Here is a 15,676-nt window from a genome sequence, read left to right as displayed (position 1 = left end):
TGAAATGAAGAACACTTGAAGATCTATCAAAATGAAGAGATTTCATGAATGAAATCATGCATAATCACTAGATAAAGAGATGTAACAATGAATCAAAGGAAAGAATTCTTACATTTTTGGAAGATCAAGATGAAGATCTTATGATACTTGAGAGAGAATTCGGGATTCTAGGCTTGGAAAGGAAATAAATGATCAAAATGATCATGAATTATGTATATACAGGGAGTTTACGGTCACCATGACCGTAAGCTCTAAGCTTTCTGACCGTAAACTCCTTTTGAGGAGGTTTACATTTTTCTAGATGGTTTAGAACATTAACTGACACATCCAAACATTGATTCCCTTGATGCACTAGGCTCAGAATGCTCAAACAGACTCTAAACAGTGCTAAAAGTTAGCAGAAACGAGTTTGACTTAGATTGAAGTGAATGGTTTGTACAATATAGAAATTTCGGGTTGTCACAGCGCCCAACCTACCCATGTCAAGCCATTTTGGGGTGCTGACCTACCCATGTCAAGCCATTATGGGGTGCTGACTTATCCATGTCAAGCCATTTTGGGGTGCTGACCTACCCATGTCAGGCCGTTTTGGGGTGCCGACTACCCTCTGGTCTATATCAATCGGCACCTCTATCATACAATAACAAAATATAATCATACGGTCAGGTATATCTGGGGTACTGACCTACCCTTCGGTCCTAACGACCAAGTCAGGGAAAAGCTATTCCCTGCTACTACCACTAACTCACATAGCATATCACATAAGCATATCACATAAGCATACCAAGATAATTATCACAAAGACAATTATCTACCAATTACTCTTGTTGGTGGGTCGACATTGTGGCCTTAGACCCACCCATACTGGAAGGTGACTCACCTCGATGTCGTGTAGCGTCTGCACTATCCTCGGTGTGAAAGTCGGCTCTCCTCGACTCTTCAATCCCTACACGACAACCCTTCTACATTTATCAATTTGTACCCACAACCCCCTCAAGGGTCAACTTGGATCCAAGTCAAAGTGAAATTTAAAGTCAAACCCTGGTCAATTCAACTCTTTGGTTGACGAGACTCGCCAAGTTGGTTCACCAACTCGCCGAGTCCCTTCGTCCACATAATACTACAAACCCGTCCTCACTCGTCGAGTCTAGCAAGAGCTCGACAAGTTCACCTTCAACAACACTTTAGTCAATCTTCAACCGACTTGACGAGTTCTTCCTTGAACTCGTCGAGTTTATCTTCAGCATATGAATGCGTCCAGCCTATGACTCGCCAAGTTGTAAGAACAACTCGTCGAGTCCATCTTCAAAGACTGGGAGATTGCCTTGGACTCGCCGAGTGTGTTATAGCACTCGTCGAGTCCTATAATTCCCAGGTCCCTTAAGAGCCTAAACAATTAGGGAACCTTCCACACTCTCATCTGGTCCTTCGATAGAAGGGCTTTGGTGGTCATTATACCCCGACTCGTCGAGTCCAAAGAACGACTCGTCGAGTCCATCCCTGACCATTACTATACATTCGATTTAAATGGGTTTTAACACATCAAAACTATAGATCTGGCCTCCTAATGTCCATTTTACACGTAAAGACTCAAGCTTGGTGCACATGCATGGGATATTTGGCTCAAAAATCAATAAAAGATGGTCTACAAGATGCATGGGGTGTTTATGGCAACAAAGTTGGCATCTTTATGCCATAAAGACCCCCAATGGACCTATATCCGGAGTCATAACTTCGTATTACACTTCACAACCCGAAAATGGCTTAGAAAGCCCTAAATATACCAAGATCCAAGCCCTAAAGATGATTATTTACATGGAAGATCAAGATAGGAGTTTTTTTACCTTAAATGAGTTGGAAATGGAACACAATCTCAGGATCTCCAAGCTCCCACTTGAACTCCCAAGCTCCTTTCATCTTCTCAAGCTTCACAAACCACAAAAATGCACAAAATGACCTTAGAACACTCAAACAAGGCTAGGGTTTCGAGTTAGGGTTTGCTCTGGACGATGGGGGCTGAGTTGAGGGGTTATAATGTGTTTAAATAGGGTGCAAACCCTCAATTTAGGGGTTCACTCAAACAACGTCTACTCACCGAGTCGGTCTCCCGACTCATCGAGTAGACTACTTAAACTTCTCGTGGATCACGACTCTACTCGACGAGTTGGGCCTCCAACTTGTCGAGTCCAGAGAAAAAAATAATAAATACTTGAATTAAAGGCATACTAGGAATCGGTTGTTACATATGGTGCACATGCAACCCTATATTCTTTGGATCTAAGTTTTCTCTAATTATACATGCAATTTCAATTTTCCAAATCATACACCCTAACTATCATGGAATTGAAGGTATACAACATAAAACCAAGTTAGATGAATACCTCTTGATGTAGCTTGTAGTTCTTGGGCCTTTAAAAGCTTTAACACCTCAAATGTGATGCCTCTAATGTGTCACAAACCCAAATGCAAAAGGAGGTTTATGAGGAGAGGCTAGATAGCACTAAAATCGGTTATAGTTCTTCTCAAGAATGCATGGGCCGATTTTAGGGGTTAAAGGGATGCTTTTATAGTGTGGCAAAGACTAGGGTTATATCCATGCGAACCCTAACTCACCATGACCCTTCATAATTCTTAGGCCCTTTGAGTTTAAACCTTCATGGACTATCATATAGGTTTAGCCCATCCTAATCAACCATGAATCATTAGCCCATACTATAAGTATTACTGATTTACTTAATCAGTCCCCATAAATTTAATCAGTCTCTTCTGATCGCTAAATTAATTCCAAATCAATTATTGATCAATACTAATTAAACTATATGATTTCTCAATTAATATATTATACTTATAATATATTAACAAATCACAAATAACCTCTTCCTCAAAAGTCCATCCTATTAAATTGCTTCGGTGAAGGCAACCCAAAAGGACCAGACGACATGTATTCCTCACTTCTAACCACCACCGTTTCATAACTTTGTATTCAAATCCAATAAACAAGGAAGCACCTCTCAACAAAATGTCGAGCCCGAGAGGATAAAAGAAGAAGAATATGATAATGATGGTTGATGTTTTGTGTTATTTTGAACAATGTTAACTACTTACTATGATATTAAACTTGAATTTGATGTTTTGAATTTAAACAATGATAGGTAGTTATTGTATCTCAATTGATATATGTTGCAAAGTGTCTGGATTTGTTAAAAATACAGGAATGGTAATATACAAAGTCTATAAAAACTAAAAAAACACTCGGTGGCTATCCCGACGATAAGTCATCGCTATAGGTATTTGATCGGCAACTGTGAAAACCCTGTGGCGACGAGAAGTCGTCGCTGTAGATGGTATCTATATCGTTAACATGTCGTCGCCACATGTAATTAATAAAACTTTATTTTTTTTTGAAAATATTCTCAACGAATCATGTACCGACGAAAGGTCATCAGAATAAGGGGTACCTATCACGACATGCCTATGCCGACGACTCAGTCCCGACAACTTGTTGTCGGTATACCCTATGCTGACGGCCTGTCATCGGTACAGGGTCAGAAATTATCGTCGCCGCAAGGGTTACTGTTGTAGTGCTTATATGTATTTAGACTATTGAGTTGTTGTTTGTAACACCCAAAATATATTAGTTGCAATTGATGTGTTTTGGATGTAGCTTCCTGAATGTTTGATGTTTTATCTTATATTTTATGCAAAATAAATCAAGATGTATCCTCGAATATAGATAAAAACCTATGGTTAGTTAACACTTATGGCCCATGTTGTAAAGAAAACAAGGAAAATGATATAAAAGTAAAATGTAAAATTTTGAGCATTATCATCAAGACTAAGTAAGTATGATAGGAATCATCATAACATTTAATCTATAATCTGGATTTTGTAAGCATCCATATATATTAAATACAAACAAAATGTTCAAGAGCAACAAACTAATCCATTCATGTTTATGTAGATGTAATTGTCCATTGTTTAAGACATATCTTAATGTAACAAGATGTTATTGCATGCACCCTTTAACATGAGGGTGTGTATGATCAAACTAACCACCACCATTTGCAAATGCATGCAAGCTAGTGATTGTCAAGTAACACGTATATTACACATTGTACGACATAGACATACAAAGACAAGATCCAAGTTTTGCATACTCAATCACATATAAGATTATTTGATAGTATATAGCTAATATACTATGACAATATGCTACAACTCATTAGATGATTTCATGTATGGATAATAATGCATGAATGCATCCAAATATGATTTGAATTTCATATTCCTCACATGTTCTTCACGTAAACTGATATTTTTATGCATATTGCTAAATAAGTTAATAATTTGAACGTAAAAAACAAAGTAAAAGATCCAACATCAAATCATTAAATTTCTTACCTACATAATAAATATGTGGTATAACTTATTAGGTAATTTCCTTTAAACCTAAAATCAATTATTTATTAATCAATGATTATATAATTACTATTTTTGTGTAGTGCATTATATCATATTACCATTTACAAATACATGGCTATAAGTCTATAATCACACGCTTCTACCACACCATATAACTTGTCATCAAACCACAAGGAATGAAACGTAGTTAATCCAATTAAAAGGGTCTTAAATGTATATACCTAATTTTTTGGAGGAGGTAAGTGCAATTTTATCCTTTAAATTTGTCAGGCCAAAATTAGAAGCACAAATGGTCGATATTTTTCTTAATAAAACGCCGTAATTAGCTCCGACTCACCATCCCAGTCTCCTCACTCTCAACACAGAAAATCTAGGGTTTCAAATCACCGTGTCAATTTCGCTTTCGATCCTCTAAAACTATAAAGGTACGGCTAGATTTTCAAATTACATCACCATATCCGACATAGAGTAGGTATCTGAAAATTTGCTCCTACATTTGATGGTTACTCGCTATTTTATGCATTTACTGTACATGCTTATTCTTGTAGTCATCAAATTGATGCTTTTATGCATGATCTGTTAAAGGAAGGATGCTTGATAAGCTGTAATTGTATGTCAAGTGAGTGTAATTTTTATCTTCGTTCAACGATTTTATGGTAATCTGTGGTATTTTGCATCTTACTCCATCTTTGCTACTGATTATGTGCAGGCGGTTGACTTTGTGTTTCTGTTCTCATTTCAGTGTTTCATTGATTTTTTTCTTGCTCGTTTGAAACTAAATTTGTTTTAGTCGCTCGATGTGTAATGCGATCATGTCTGAACGTACGGATTACGTCGCAAGTGTTATATCATGTAGAGCTTTTTCCGCTGATCGCTTATTTGCTGTTTTATTTGATGCACAAGTTGGCAAGTCGCCGTGAGTGCTAAAGGACTCAGACGAAATGAATAAGTAATCAGTTAACCTAGAATTGATCATCAATAATCCGACCTAAGTAAAAAGAAGAAATGTTAATCATGTGCAGACAATTCAGGATCAACTTGTAGGATCGATTAGTAAATTTTTTGAACTGGTTTGTATCTTCATTTCGACTTTCTGTTTTGAAGTGTTCCAATTTCCAAATAACCTAACTTTCTCGTACGTACTAAATATTTGGTTCTGATTAGGGTTCCAGTTGACCTATCATGTTTGTTGTCGATCAACAGTCCAATTATTATCAGTATCTATATTAATTTTCTACATTGATTGTTTCTTATTTTTCCTTATATGCATCTGCTTCAGCATGTCATTAACTGCAGATCCTTCTCTTTTGATAATGAAGCTATATAACTTTATATTCGAAAGTTTTTATGGGTTCTTAAATCCCTTTTGACAATCGCATCAGGCTTGTAGCTTTATTTATGTGTTATAACTCACTAATGAGTAACGACTGATCTTTAATTCTTTATCTAATTGCAGACAAAATCTCTACATTCTTTTAAAAAAAATCTGTTTATAATCCAATGATGAACCCAGTCAACCAAGAAGTAAGACCCGAAGCATCACTAATGATTCCGGAAAAACGAAAACGTGGGCGCCCACGAAAGGATCCGAGTGAAAGACGGGCAGCAAAAGCCCGTTCACAAGCTGCCCGAATGCAACCTGGTTTTGCCCAACATCACACCACCACCCCTCGACTCGATCCAATCCATGATCCAACCCAAGTCATGATTGGTCAAACCGTAACCGGTGTAGTTGAAGCCACTTTTGAAGCCGGTTACCTTCTTGCTGTCAGAATCGGTAACTCAAATATAACCCTAAGAGGTGCAGTCTTCAAGCCAGGTCACACCGCTCCCATAACACCCGATAATGACGTGGCGCCACATGTCGAAATGATCAAAAGAACCCAAGTTCCTTTTCCAGAAATGCAACCTCCAATTCGCAGGAGAAAAAGACGATCAAAAGAAAAGAACATGCAGCTCGTTACTTATGTTCCCAATGGTTCCCCTGATCAAACACTCCCAAACTCACCTTCTAAAAATTACGTTTTTACCCCTGGTAGAGGAAATGTGACCCCGGTTGTTCTTCAACCAAACGGGCCATTACCGAATCAACCGCCACCTCATTTGCGGGCCACACAAGGGAAACCGGTTCACTCGGTTTTGCCATTGGCGGTATACCCGCCGAACGGGTCAACGAGTCAAGCTTCTGAGTCGCAGACAAGCTCCCATTTTACAGGGTCTGGAAATGAAAATGTTTCGGTCAAACAAGGTGTGACAGATGGTCAACAAGTGGAAGGAAGTAGTAAGTCAACTGTTCGTCAACCAGATCGGGTTGTGAAAATGGAAACGGATATTGGTGACATGAATGAGCCTCTTTTTGTTGAACCGTTGCAGACACGACACTCGGTTCACCATTTTCAACCCGCACCCGTGATGGGACCCGGACCCGGACCCGGACCCGGACCTGTTATGCATACGGGGACCACTGGGAGAATGACCGAACTTTTACAGGTAATATTTTCACACTCTTCATCCATTTTTTTGAGCCAAATTGTGTAATTATTGGTGTAAACATTGATTTATCTCCAACACATTAAATTACACCATTTTGAACAACAAAAAGAGTATCCTTTTTTATTTATTTGATATATTTTCAATGGTACCCTTATGTTCATAAAATTGCATTTCCGACACATTTAAGTAAATATTATTTAGAGTATAATAGTACAAGTAATAAATATTACATTTAAAATATCATTGTACAATTTTAGAAAGTAAACATGCATAACATTCAAATCTGAAGGACCAAATTGTAAATTGGAAGGTTTAACACCAAATTTAGCATAAAAAAATAACAAGTTTTGGCGTTTGGTTGGAGATGCTGTTAGTGTTAAGTATTCCAAAAGTCACTCACTAGTTACCAATTTCACTTTGCAACACAACACATTGCACGATAGAAAATCCCGTTTCTAATAATAAAATACCAAAAAAAATATAAAGTACATTGCTATTATAGGTTTAAAAAAAATATAAAGTACATTGCTATTATAGTTTGGTTGCAAATTTTATTTAAAAAAAAATACATGTAGGCTGTTCAGCAGAATATGGGAGATGACCAGGCTCCTCGAAACGGACATCCAAGTGCAAGTTTTATGGTTAACAGAAACAGTAACAGAGATGAAGAAACTAACTGATCATGAAGCCTGTAAGCTGAAAAAAAGTTGGATATGTTGATGTTGATTAATTGTTGTTTCTGTTTGTTATTAGTTATTAAAGCGCACCAAAGAACAACAAACAGCTAGGGTTAGGGTAGAAGAGTGTGCGCACTTTATTTATGTTTAATAGAAAAAAAAAGAAGCTAAGCTAAGCTACCTTGTTTATTATGTTGTTTCTAAAATAGAAAAATATTGCATTGGCTTCCTAACTTTCTTTAACTTCCGTAAAAAGTAAGTGGATATTCTGTTAGTGTTAACTACTCATGTATGCAATGGAAAATGGTTTCATCTTGTTTTGCTGTGTTAAATGCTTTATAAAATTTTGCTTCTTCTGAGTTGGAACTTGTTATACAGGACATCTTTTATCACCTAGTCTGCCAAAAAAAATAATAATAATAGTTTTTGATACTAAAAAGTCTAACCATGTTTGCTTTGTTGGTTTATTTATTTATTTATTTATAACTTTCATTAACCAATGATAATCAAATAAAAACAAGAGTAAATTATACGAATGGTCATGTTTTAGGTGCGTATGTTTTTTCTAAAAAAATCATTTCTGATCACTTATTGTTGCGCCGCGCAACACTTGGTCTTTCACAGTTGTTTGTTTTTCAGAATACCTCTGACTTAAAAACTATTGCGCGTATGCTGCGTGGCGTAACACTTGACCCTCTGCTTCAAACCCTTTCACACCTTACTTTAACTTATTGCAGCAGTCTGTAGATGTTAAAAAACAAACATATTTTTTGTTACATTTTGTATCCGTTTGGTCATCTTCTTCTACTATAGAGGGTTGCAGAGGTGGTCCGCAGACATTTTCGCTTCGAAAAACAAACGACACCTTAGTGTAGTTTAGGCGCCTTGCCCTTAACTTTCTTTTTTTAACGTTGGTGGTCTTCAAGTTTTCAATATCTTGTGCATTTGGTCCTTATCTTGACATTTCGTCTTGTTTCACCGTTTAAACCTCTTATGTGCCTCATATCATATCGGTATTTTTTATCATTTCAAATTACACCCTATCAAAACTTTTATGATTATACACTATCATTCCTCCATTTCCCACAATGGCCATTGATAATCAAACTACAAACTGTCCCATTCAATCGAGAGGAATGGACTCTACAAGAAAAACAAAGTTCATTCTACAGATTAATTATTAGCTACCGAAATGATAAGAAAAACTAGCTACTTATACTCTTAACAATGGACCACAAGGATAGACAATAATTCCATACAGAGAATGTTGTCCCCCGCCACAACTGGACCACTTGCAAACATAATAACATAGACACAAACAAACAAAAACTTAAGTAAAAGACAATTCTACCCCTGGACCCCAAACAATAAAATAACTTTAAACAAGCAATTCAACTAAAAGTAAAAGCATTCTAGGATTAGTTGGGGCCTATCAAGAGCATGCAAAAACCATCAAAAGAGAAAGCCCTAATATATACGCTTCAAGCACTGCGAAGTATAATGGTCACTTGGAGGATACATGCTACAACAAATGAAATTGATGTTATTTGTAGATACAATATGCTTACACCTACCTTGTTAAGTTCTTAATCTCTCTGATGTTTACTTAATAAGTTCCATTGTAATCTTTTCCCTCAATCAACAACCTATTGTCCTACAATATTTGCCATTCACTTACACCACAATGATGAACTCATAATCTTTCCAGAAAAAAAGTATATCAATGGGAAGCAACATTATGTTGATAAACTGGACATGGATGTCTTTTCCGTTCACAAGATTTATGACATGATGGATGACTTGGGTATTTGGTGAACGTAATTTACTCTAGTATCATTTTCAAAAACCATTCAACGATTTGGATTTCAGGTGTTTGTATTGGGTTGTGATCAAGATGTTCGCTATTTGTGTACATCTGTTGGTAAACATAAGATAATAGAGGTATATATCAGAGCAAAGAATGGGAAAACAAATTTGCATACAAACTTAATGTCCCTCCACCCAATCTAAGGTACGAATAGTTGAAATTGAGCAACCTCCAACATGTTTAAAAAGATAGTTTCTAAATTGGCATGAATCACTCGCAATTGACTTCAACAAAGACCCAAATATAGTTGAGCATGACAATATTACACCCAAAGTTGTGCATGACAGGGTTGAACCCATGGCTGACTTGGACAAAGACCCACAATTAGTTGATTATGAGAGTGTTACACACTTGAACATTGATAAGGGTGTTGAATGGATTAGAGATGTGTCTACGGCAAAGGTAGCTAGTTGAAGTTACACAAGAAGAAGACATTGAAATATTGAAGTTTTGTTGTGTGGGTCTTCATCAGACGATGGAAAAGGTAGTGAAAGAAGGAAATTTATTGGACCTATACAAAATGCACATGAAAATGATGAAGCCATGGTTAGTGAGCACTTTTATATATATTTTAGATTTTCAGTTCAACAAAGGAGTTTAAGGATCAAGTGAAGTTACACATGATAGAGACTAGAAGGGGATTAGATTCTTCACAGTTTATTTAGGTTTAATAGAAAAAGCTACCTTGGTTATGTTGTTTTAAAATAGAAAAAGATTGGCATCCTAACTTTCTTGAACTTCCATAAAAAGTTGATATTTGGTTAACTAGTCAATCATTGCATACAATGGAAAATGGTTTGCTCTTGTTTTGTTGCGTTAAATGCTTTATAAATTATTGTTTCTTTTGAGTTGTAACTTGTTATAGAGGACGGGACAAACTTTTTAAGGTTATTTGCATTGATGGGAATAAGAATTGTCATTTTTCTTAGTAGGTAGTAAGAATCTTAATAAAAAAATTTAATTTTTTACATTGAAAAAATCTACTATGTTTGATTTTTTGAATTTATTTTTCATTTATTTTTACTTTCATCGGTTACGTCCATAGACGTTTGTTCAATATTTATGAAAACTCTTAATAAATTAAACTTGTAAAGGAAGTGATGTTAGCATATGTTTTTTAATTTATTTTTGAGAAACCCAAGTCGGCCTGCATTTTATTTTTGCTAAAAAAAAGTCAATCTTTTAGAATTGTTTAGTTTAGTTTTTTGACTACAACTTTTTATTTTAAATTTATTGTATTGTTATGATTTTATTTTGCACACCCTAATGCCAATTCTTTTCGACAGGTCAACAAATTGTAATTTTTGTCTTATTAACATCGGTATGAATCACAGTGCACAAACATACATAAAAGTACAATGCTCTTCGTTATGTTTTTATCTTAACAAACACCTAAATTTGTGGCCAAGCCACAAGACTTTGTACTTTAGATATATTGTCCTGGTTTCAAATGACATGATAGCATTCTCTCTTCATAATCCCACCAAAAAAAAGAATTGAATTATCAAACAAAACGAGTTTTAAACTCAAACTCCTATAAAAGAAAAAAAAAAAAAACTATACCACCAATTTTTTTAGCTATTACCAATTTCCAACCCACCTTGTATTTGAATTACAAAAAAGAAGAAAACAGAATGAAGCACCAAAATTCAGAAAATGTCAAAACTTGATGAGAGAGAAGACCTTTTCAAGAAAACTTTGATACTAAAAAAGCATTGGATCCAGGGAGTGGCATTGGGCGGATGATTGGGTAAGGCGGTTGTGAAATGGGAATGTGGTGGCCCGGTAACATAAACGGAGTTTGACCACCACCACCGGCAGCGGCGGCGGCTATAAATGGTGGTGTTGCACAGAGCTGCAATGCTTGGGCTGCTGCACTTCCTGCAACACAACATGCTTTTTTTACTTTTATACCCTTTAGGAATTCAATTACATTCTTCAATTTTTTATTTAAAAAAATTTACATATAAGCAAAAGTTTAAACATTATCCAAATTTTTGAAGAACTAAATTTGTTAAACTAAATTGTATGCTTTGTGGATGCATTTCACCATTCCAAGGGGTAGGTGGAAGGAATTCAATTGTATTCTTCATTTTTTATATTAAAAGACTAATATATTAAATAAACAAAAATAAAAATTAATTCCAAGAGATAATTTCTCTTATTGCACTCCATTCCATTTCATGTCAGCACAATGCATGACAAGGTTATGATTCCTTGAGATTCCAATTCCATTCCTTCCAGAAACATTATGCAAACCAATCACCCCATCAATTTCTTGGCATGAAGCCGAAACTCTATTTACATTATACATAATAAGGGCACTTACGTCTTTTAACAAACAAGGAAACGAGTGAAATTGAAATCCTTCCATACCCCCATGGAATAGTGAACGGAATCTGAATGAATCCAATGGAATTGAATGCACAAATCATGGAATGGAATGGAATGGAATGTCATTATTACATACCTTGGTGTTTAGGGACATGTAGTTGGTGTGGAGTCAAGATAGAGCATGTATTCACTTGAGAGAAACCCGTCGTGCTCGGGACCATGTCCTTCAAGAAATAAATAAAAAATCAAAAAAATATTAAAACTTGTCCATTGTAACAAACGGGGCCCACCAAAGGATTGGAAAATCTTACTTGAGAGACCGGATGAACATAGACAACCGGTCCAAATCTTCCAACCATTACCTGTAACAATCAACAAACAATCACATACAGATCAGCAAAACCCTAAACAACTACAGATAAATTTAGATTTAGATTTACAGTATAATATAAAAAATGAATGTGTACATTTTGAGTGGCTGGTTGAACATAGGTTGGTGTAGTTTGAACCGGATGATATTGATTACTATATCTAACCGGTTGACCTCTATTTGTCATATATCCAACAATCTACAACCAAAAATTAATAACATACAATTTCAATATTTTGGATTTAACTTTAACAATCCAAAATCTAAATTCCAAATTTTTCATAAAAACTTACAGGTGGAGGATGATGTTGTTGTACATCGCCACCTCCATTTCCACCATAAGGAAAAAACTTAACCGGTAAAGAACGAGGAGCATACGGGCCGATTTCAACTTCCGGCGGTGGTGCCGCCACTTGTACCGCCGGATAACCGTCCTGAACGTATGCAAGATTTGCTCCGGTGGGTATCACCGGAGGAGTTGCTGATCTTTTATTTGGAAATGAAGGAGAAAATATTTTTGCTCCTGGATTAAGTTTAAATTCCTGAATAAAAAGTTGAGTTTAATCAGTTTTGAAAAACCCTGAACCCTAAACCCTAAATTGATTATGAATGAGTATATGCTTCAAATAATATATACCTTAGCAGTTTGATTAGAATTTGGGATTTTTGAAGTGATGGTTTCGGTTGGAGTTGATGATGAACTCACAATTGATTCCTTTTGGTTGTTACTTTGATAACTTTTGTTCTTTCTGCCATAACATAAGCAATTCATTCAGAAACTCAGTTTGTGCAGAAGATGCAAATACCCTTTTTTGTCATGGTTAAGGCCCCATTCATTACACAGGACAAAATTTGCAAATTTTTGTCCCACCCAAAAAGATGGGACAGAGAATTGCTCTTGAGATCCCAATTGTGAAAAAGACGTAAATGCCCTTCTCATCCTCACCTGTTATCATCTGAATCCTTCAAAGCTTCTTCTTTCTGTAGTTTATGAAGAATATATTAGAGATTGCAAATGAAACCATTACATAATCACTTTCAAAACGCAAATCCAAATACCCCTAAAATTCAATTCGAATGTATATTCACTCATCAAATTTTCCAAAAATGTCACCTTTGTTGAAACTTTAGCATCTGTGTTTTTATTGACTTCAAGAGTATTGGTTGAGTGAGTAGGAAACCCGTTGTCAGATCCAGACAAGCATCTGCACTAATAAATATGTGAGTAACAACATATTCCATCTGAATAAATATTCAAAACAGAATTACTTATATATCCTTACTTTGCTCTTATTTACTCTACATATTTTTTGAAAAAACAAGCATTTCCAAAAATCCAAAACCAAAGAAAGGCGATTATTGCAATCTTACAATAGCTTAAGATTTCCATTAAACTATAAACAAAATTTCAAAAAACTTAAAAAGAAAGACATACTTTGTTTGATTAGCTTGAGGTTGGTCAACGTTTGACTTTGTGGACATTGTTTTATTTCCTTCAGTCAGTTGAGTTCCATTAGAAGGGAAAGAGCATGCAACTGCCCCTGTATCATCCCCTGTCTCATGTCCAGCAAAACCATCTGCTGGAAGCACTACTCTCTGAAAAAAAAAATAATAATAAATAAATAAATAATTTAGTATATGAGATCAGAGTTTTGATGGGATCTGTTGCCCTCATGGCTTTAAAAGGCGTCCTTGTAGGAGAGGTATCCAACACCCTTACATAAGGAATGCTTTCAATTCCCCCTCAAGACAATGTGGGACTGGTTTTATACTATTATACTTACTTGTAATAAAATTTATAAAGCATAAAAGATGTAGAAATGATAAATGTGTTGTTACCTTAGCAACCACTTGGACAAGATCCTCTGATTGAATTATAAGTGTTCCTATCACCCCCTCGTTTGCCACATTTGAATCACAGCTCCCCTTCTTGATCATCCTTGCTTGCTTCAACACAATAGCTACACCAATACAAAATGCAATCTTACATCAAAAAAATAGATAAAATACTTTACTATATAACAGTAATCAGTTTCTAGTGTTTGGATACTTTACAATATAACATAATCCCTTCAAGAAATTTAGAGACTTCAGTTGAGGAGACAATGATTTACCTAAATGGTAGGATAGATTACTATTAGTTTCTAAACTGGATAAGTCTATTTGCAAGTTCTAGCAGATGCTAATGGTGGAAAAACAAACTTTTCTATTGTCAATTGCATTTGAAGATCAAGTATTGACTGCAAAAACTTATTCCAATGGAAATTATCAAGAAGCATAATAGATTCGGATTCATAACCAAGACAAATTAACATTCAATTTTATAAAACCACCAAAAAGTAATCAAAATATACCATAATTATAGAACTTTTCACCATTGAAATGGCATTTCAAAATAAAATATCGACAAAAAACTACTGTTGACAATAATTGCGAAGAACGAATCAAGAGATTTAGATCATAAATCAATAGAATCAAATCATAAGAACCTACATACCATAACGGTCGTCAACACAGGCAGTGTGAAAGATTCCAGAATAGATGGACCCATCCTTGATGTGAACATCAACAGAGAGACCAATGATACACATGGTTGTTAAAAGCAACGCATCGTTTACAAGTGGCGATGATGATGGTGATCTTCTTTCATCTTCTTCATTCCTCCAACCCATTTTGAAATGGCGACGTGACGTTGTTGTTGTTGATTGTATTGATTTGATTTGATTTGATGGTGGTGTACGTAGTATAAAGTGAATCAATCGTTGTGAGTTGACGAATCAGAAGCGAGAGAGATCTAGTGGTAGATGTAGTTCTTGAAATATAATGACACCATGGATGGGATTGGAAGTGTGAGATGTTAAATCGAATTCTTTCGATTTTACGGAAGCATTTTATACCGGGGCCGGAATCAGGGCGGCTCTGTCATCATATTGGAAGTCGGGGATTTGGATCGATTTAAACTTTAATAATATGGGATTTAGGGTATAATTTATTCAAATAGAAAATGGTGAATTTTGGCTTAAATGGCATGTGAAAAATAATATTTTAAAATCCAAATACAATATTTATACTAGTATATTATTGTGGGAAGAAATGACTTATCAGTAATTATATTATTAGAGGTAAAAATTTTTTTTATGCATTTAACCATTTAACTTGTTTAATATGTGATTGTTTAATATGTGAGTACATTTAACAAGTTAAATGATAAAATATATAAAAAAAAATACCTAAATGTAACAATTTTTTTTTCAAATTTCTAAATATTTTTTATAATTCGTTACAACATTTTTATGATATTTTTTCGTATAGGTTTTTTCTACTATAATGTTTTAAATTTTTTTTATATTTTCATGTAATTTTAATACAAGTATTTTTAAACCAAATATTTTATAACTTGTTTTAAATTTTCTTACAAGTTTTTAACTTTTTTTTTTTACATTTTCAAATAACTTTTTTATAAGTTTCGTATATTTATTTCTAAACTTTCTTTTACAACATTTTTAAAGTTTT

General features: G+C 35.0%; 2 protein-coding genes across 4 annotated transcripts; one reads left to right on the top strand and one right to left on the bottom strand.

Annotated features, from left to right (window-relative positions):
* Nucleotides 1-4,690: 4,690 nt before the first annotated feature.
* Nucleotides 4,691-7,825, top strand: LOC111877317 (protein METABOLIC NETWORK MODULATOR 1). 2 transcript variants are annotated; one of them, XM_023873845.3, is made up of 4 exons: nt 4,714-4,847; nt 4,971-5,041; nt 5,879-6,912; nt 7,491-7,825. In XM_023873845.3, exons 3-4 carry the CDS (start codon nt 5,923-5,925, stop codon nt 7,593-7,595), a joined length of 1,095 nt encoding a protein of 364 aa, XP_023729613.1. In that variant the 5' UTR covers nt 4,714-4,847; nt 4,971-5,041; nt 5,879-5,922; the 3' UTR covers nt 7,596-7,825. The 2 variants fall into 2 exon arrangements, with proteins under 2 accessions (XP_023729612.1, XP_023729613.1); XM_023873844.2 differs by lacking the exon at nt 4,971-5,041 and having other exon boundaries at nt 4,691-4,847.
* Nucleotides 7,826-10,752: 2,927 nt separating this feature from the next.
* On the bottom strand, nt 10,753-15,119 carry LOC111877315 (polyadenylate-binding protein-interacting protein 4). Of its 2 annotated transcripts, XM_042896292.2 has the most exons (12): nt 14,661-15,119; nt 14,003-14,124; nt 13,599-13,759; nt 13,278-13,368; nt 13,110-13,144; nt 12,801-12,912; nt 12,457-12,705; nt 12,261-12,362; nt 12,105-12,155; nt 11,930-12,017; nt 11,789-11,858; nt 11,119-11,340 (listed from the first exon to the last, which is right to left on the bottom strand). In XM_042896292.2, the coding sequence occupies exons 1-11, from the start codon at nt 14,833-14,835 to the stop codon at nt 11,794-11,796; spliced, it is 1,251 nt and encodes a 416-aa protein (XP_042752226.1). In that variant the 5' UTR covers nt 14,836-15,119; the 3' UTR covers nt 11,119-11,340; nt 11,789-11,793. The 2 variants fall into 2 exon arrangements, with proteins under 2 accessions (XP_023729611.1, XP_042752226.1); XM_023873843.3 differs by lacking the exon at nt 11,789-11,858 and having other exon boundaries at nt 10,753-11,340; nt 14,661-15,116.
* Between the last annotated feature and the right edge of the window lie 557 nt (nt 15,120-15,676).

This window comes from Lactuca sativa, chromosome 7, assembly GCF_002870075.4.
Source record: "Lactuca sativa cultivar Salinas chromosome 7, Lsat_Salinas_v11, whole genome shotgun sequence".
NCBI classification, from domain to species: Eukaryota; Viridiplantae; Streptophyta; class Magnoliopsida; order Asterales; family Asteraceae; genus Lactuca; species Lactuca sativa.
The sequence above is the reverse complement of the archived record's forward strand: the minus strand, read 5'-3'. Positions and strand labels throughout refer to the sequence as shown.